Raw genomic sequence first — 5,790 nt, 5'->3', positions numbered from 1 at the left:
GAAGGACGCATCGTGCACCCTCCTTCACAACGCCAGGAGCACTGTTCCTTTCAGCTGTTCATTAAGCATGGCAGGACCACACCCACACAGCCGCAGTAGCAGCCAGCAAAAGGCTGGCTCATCTTCATAAAAAATTCAGCATGAATCGCAAGTGGTTATATCAGCATACAGGAGTATGCATCATGCCACACTTCAACAGCCACGTACTCCTTGCAGTGATTGAGGTCTCCTTCGTTTGCCGGATGACCACCATTTTCATCAGTGTTGTGGTACGAACAAATTAGGTGTACATTGTCTTTCAAACACGCATATAGAGTTGGCCAGACAAAACAGCATCCATATATGGAGTAATATCCATCTCTCCCTGTCAAACGCCCCGACATTATCACTATACCGATTTAAGAGGATTGATGGCATGTTATGGCTGGCCGTCATAAGTCACATGTCTATCTTTTGTATGTGTTTATATATAGAGTGAAGTACACTAGCGGTCTCTAAACTTATGTGTATGTGTCATCTAGGTCCCTGAACTCTCAAAATGTATTTTTGGGTCTCCGAACTTGTCCGAAGGTGTCATATAGGTCCAAACAGACTTCAACCCACTCCATCCGCTGGCGTGGCATGCCACGGTGACGCCGACGAGAATAGAGAGAAAAGAATAAAAAGGGGAGAGATAATGACATGTGAGACCCGCATGGCACCACCAACATGTAGGCGCCACCGTGGCATGCCACGTCAGCGGATGAAGCGGATCAGAGCCCGTTTGGATCTATATGATACCCCCGACAAGTTTGGAGACCCAAAATATATTTTAAGAGTTTAAGGACTAGATGACACATACACACAAGTTTAGAGACCGCTGGTACCCTTTACTCTCGTATATATAATCATATAATTATTTCTACTATATACTATGTTACCATGTTAAATCATGGTTTAAGATATGGGGGCAATTTGGAAAGAAATAGTGATGTAGTGATAAAGTCATGGATCGGTGGATGCATGACTTTATCTGTTAGGATTTAAGTCCTAATGTCAATGTGCACACAAAACATATGTTCCAATAAGTTTTTAGTGGTGTGGTAGTGATTTGGCGGTGATCTACGTTTGTTTTTTTTTTGAGCGAACGTCAACGTATTCTTGGGTGGGTAAGTGTTATGTGAATGTTAAGTGGTGGACCTGTGCTGGTGGTGTGTGCTTTACATGACTCCTGCGACCTGCATAATCGTAAAAAAAAAACAATAGAAAGACGTTACCTGCCACTTGAAAGATTTTGTATTTACTAGGTGAATACTCGTACTTTGCAAATAATGAAAACATATTATATTATTTCTAGAATAAATAGAAAAATATTTTTTTATAAAATATGTGATCATCTTTTTTATATAGGAAATATCCATATCAATTTGATTTTACGTGGATATCTATCTAGATTTGATTAATTTTTAATATTACGAAGTTAAGGGTAAATTCTAAAAATCCAATAGGAGTGGGTTGGCAGATTTACAGCCACCACCACTGAAGACTTTTATAGCAGTAAAGATACAGATACACCTTCAAAACTCATAAATGGAGTATGTTGCGTAATTTACTTGTATAAAAGTATATCATCCAAATATTTTGAGAAAATTTGTTAACTTTTTAGTAGTTCAATCATTCATTTATATCATATAGTATCTATACAAAACCAAATAACAATTATCTCAAACACCACTCCTATTGATCAATATCATGGATAATCCTGTAACCAAAAGCAATGAATTTTGAACACATTTGACTAACAAACTATTTTAAACTTAATCGAATTATCAAACAATTTTAGGGTCTCTTTGAATCACATGAATGAAAAAAATGAAAGAGTAGGAAAAACATGGGATTCTGACGGAAATGTAGGTGTAAAACAGAGGATTCAAAACACAGGAAAAACGGAATGACCGTTTGATTGGGCCAGGAAAACACACAGGATTTTGAGAAGAGATATAGACTCAAAGGATTTTTTCCATGAGATTTAACCTCTTGTTAAATTTTCTCTAAAACTTGTATAGGAAGATGCATTCCATAGGAAATTCATAGGATTTATCCTTTCGATTCAAAGAACTTTATTGGAAAAATTCTTATAGAAATAAAATGCTCTAAAATTTCTATAAAATTCGTTTGAATCAAATGGTACCTTAGAGCATCCCCAACAGCTCATCCATCCCATCCTCCATCATAGAAATAGAGGATGCAGAGTAAAAGTTGAGCTCCAGCAGAACATCTATCACATCATCTATTTTTGGATGTTATCCATATTAGGAGAGAGAAACTCTATATTTAGATGTTCTCTCTCCAATCCTCCAAATAGATATAGAGAATGCCATAAATAGATGATCTGCCGGAGTACAAAGGGATATAAAGGATGAAAGTATTTTAGATGATCATCCAAATAAAGATATGGATGACCAAATTTAGATGAGTTGTTGGGGATGCTCTTACAAAGTTGTCTCATCGGTGCATCGCGATAACGGAACACAAACCCCTAGGCCTAAGGGGGTGTTTATTTCTAGGGACTTATTTCTAGTCCTTAGTTATATCGGATGTTTGTACACTAATTTGAGACTAATAAAAAAACTAATTTCATAAATGAGAGCTAATTCGAGAGACAAATTTTAAAGCCTAATTAATCTATAATTAGCAAATATTTACTATAGCATCACATAGACTAATCATGGATTAATTAGGCTCATTAGATTCGTCTCGCAAATTAGTCCAAGATTATAGATGGGTTTTATTAATAGTCTATATTTAATACTTCAAATTAATATCAAACATCCGATATGACATGGGGTTAAAAAGTTTAGTCACATCTAAACAACCCCTAAAACCCCTTCGGATGTCAACCAAAAAATTTTGGCCTTGTTTAGTTCCTAAATTTTTTTTCCAAAAACATCACATAAAATTTTTGGACACCTAAATAAAGCATTAAACATATATGAACCAAAAAACTAATTGCATAGTTATGAAAGAAATCTTGAGACGAATGTTTTGAGCCTAATTAGCCCATGATTAGCCATAAGTGCTACAGTAACCAACATGTGCTAATGACAGATTAATTAGGCTCAAAAGATTCGTCTCGCGGTTTCTAGGCTAGCCGTGAAATTTGTTTTTTCATTCGTGTCCGAAAACCCCTTCCGACATCTGATTAAACATTTGACGTGACACTTCTTCCAATAAAATTTTCAATCTAAGGTGGTGTTTAGATTGAGAAAATTTTTGAAAGAATTGTCACGTCAAATGTTTGACCGGATGTCGGAAGGGGTTTTCGGATAGGAATGAAAAAACAAATTTCACGGCTTTTTTCTTTCGTGTCCGAACCCCTTCCGACATCCGGTCAAACATTTGACGTGACACTTCTTTTAAAAAATTTCTTAATCTAAACACCACCTTAGATTGAAATTTTTTTTGAGAAAAGTGTCACGTCAAATGTTTGATCAGATGTTGGAAGGGGTTTTCGGACACGAATGAAAAAACAAATTTCACGGCTAGCCTAGAAACCGCGAGACGAATCTTTTGAGCCTAATTAATCTGTCACTAGCACATGTTGGTTACTGTAGCACGTATGGCTAATCATGGACTAATTATGATCAAAAGATTTATCTCAAGTTTTCTTAGATAACTGTATAATTAGTTTTTGGTTTATATATATTTAATACTTTATTTAGGTTTCCAAAATTTTAATATGATATTTTTAAAAAATACTTTTGGAACTAAACAAGGCAGCAGCACCTTTGTTTTCTGTACAAGGCAGCAGCAGCAGCTGCTGCATTCACACTCCACTGCACGACTCCGCCAGCGTGCGTGCTCTCACCCCTCGCCATGTCTCACCTCCTGTCAACCTGCATCACATCGAATTCATTCAAAACACCCCCTCCCTTCCCACGCAAGGAACCCTCCTTCCACCTCTGACAAGTGTGGCCCGACCACCCAGGACTCCCACCCTACCCCGCTTCCCCAGAAAAATTGCTACGCCTCGGCACGACACCTCCTCAAAAGTCGCGCCCACTCCGGCGCAGTGGACCAAGCTCACCGCGAAACTCATGGCCGCGCGATCCGGCTTGACCCCTATATAAACCCTCGCTTGCCATTGGTAGCCCCCGCCCCGCCCCCGTCCCTACCACCACGGGTGTGCTCCTGCTTGCGAGGTGTGACTGACATCCATGGCCCACCTGTACGGGCGGGTTGCTCTTGTGTTGGTGCTTCTGCTCGCCGCGGGTGCCGCCGGCGGGGAGGCGGCCACGCCGAGGCAACTGTTCCTGGTGACGCAGGCGCCGGTGACGCTGACGAATCACCACGGGCAGCTGCTCACCGGGAACTACTCCGTCAACTTGCTCTGGTACGGCCGCTTCACCCCGGCGCAGCGCGCGACCGTGGCTGACTTCCTGCTGTCTCTATCCTCGCCGCCGGCGCCGTCGTCTTCCCCTGCTGCTGCTGGCGGTGGTCCGGCGCCGCCGTCCGTCGCGTCGTGGTGGGCCACCACGGCCAGGTACCACCCTGGCGCCGCGCGTCTCTCCCTCGGCCGCCAGGTGCTCGACGGGTCTCTCTCCCTCGGTCGGCGGCTGTCGGAGACGTCCCTCGCCGCGCTCGCGGCGCGCCTCTCTCCGCACCGGGGCTCCATCGCCGTCGTGATAACGGCCCCCGACGTCCTCGTCGACGGCTTCTGCCTCTCCCACTGCGGCCTCCACGCGTCGGCCACCTCGGCCGCCGCCGCCGCCACGGCCCCGGCGCCGGCGCGAGCCGCCGCACGCGGGCGCGGCAGGTTCGCGTACGTGTGGGTCGGGAACGCGGCGGAGCAGTGCCCGGGGGAGTGCGCGTGGCCGTTCCACCAGCCGCCCTACGGGCCACAGGCTCCCCCATTGGTGTCCCCGAACGCCGACGTGGGGATGGACGGCATCATCATCAACCTCGCCACGCTGCTGGCCGGCGCCGTGACGAACCCCTACGGCGGCGGCTACTTCCAGGGCCCCACCGAGGCGCCGCTGGAGGCAGTAACAGCCTGCACGGGGATGTTCGGCGCCGGAGCCTACCCGGGGTACCCCGGCCAGGTGCCGGTGGACGCCGCCACGGGGGCCAGCTACAACGCCGTCGGGGTCGCCGGACGGCGGTTCCTGCTTCCGGCGATGTGGGACCCCAAGACCTCGCAGTGCTCCACGCTCGTGTAGGACAACGCTCTGTTCCATGACGTGATGCGATCGATGGACCAAGATGGTTTGGTTTGTGGGCTGGTGTACGGATGGATCGGGTTAGGGAATAATGGGTTGGTGTCTCGTTTTTCTTTTGGTTTTGTGGATATTTGTTGGTAAAAAAAAATGAAAAAAAGCAGCACAATGTAATAAACGTAGGCTTTTGATGTTCTGTATATAATGGGTAAGGCACTGTTCGCTCCTCTTCATGGCTTGTTCGATCAAGTGTCATGCAAATGAATGTTTGTTTCATAGGGATCATCTTTTTTGTTGGTTGAAGCCAAATGCCGTACTCCATAATTCCAATTTATAGATAAATATTTTTTATATGTGATGTTAGCTATATGAAAGCTAAGATAAAAATAAAATGAAAAATATATTAGTAACTTTAAAAATTTAAATTTTACATTATAGAGGTAAGAAAATCGAAAAGACAAAAGCGAAAGACAAATCCTCCCAATAATGTCAAATGAGTATAGGAATGCTTTCATTAGTCCCTAGACAAATGGCAACCAAGAACCAATGAGCCATCAGATGCCACTTTTGTCATCGTGGAAAGCATGCACACAAC

The 5,790-nt window shown here is 44.1% G+C and overlaps 1 protein-coding gene across 1 annotated transcript; it reads left to right on the top strand.

Moving 5' to 3' along the window:
* The first annotated feature begins 4,146 nt into the window (after window positions 1-4,146).
* On the top strand, window positions 4,147-5,433 carry LOC107304744 (protein EXORDIUM-like 2). Its single transcript, XM_040526926.1, has one exon. The coding sequence runs from the start codon at window positions 4,197-4,199 to the stop codon at window positions 5,196-5,198; it is 1,002 nt and encodes a 333-aa protein (XP_040382860.1). The 5' UTR covers window positions 4,147-4,196; the 3' UTR covers window positions 5,199-5,433.
* Window positions 5,434-5,790: the final 357 nt, after the last annotated feature.

This window comes from Oryza brachyantha, chromosome 8 (assembly GCF_000231095.2).
Source record: "Oryza brachyantha chromosome 8, ObraRS2, whole genome shotgun sequence".
Taxonomy (NCBI): Eukaryota; Viridiplantae; Streptophyta; class Magnoliopsida; order Poales; family Poaceae; genus Oryza; species Oryza brachyantha.
The sequence above is the reverse complement of the archived record's forward strand: the minus strand, read 5'-3'. Positions and strand labels throughout refer to the sequence as shown.

Bases quoted from the DNA above. Each gene is read 5' to 3' on its own strand.
- LOC107304744 (XM_040526926.1), top strand. From the start codon at position 4,197: ATGGCCCACCTGTACGGGCGGGTTGCTCTTGTGTTGGTGCTTCTGCTC.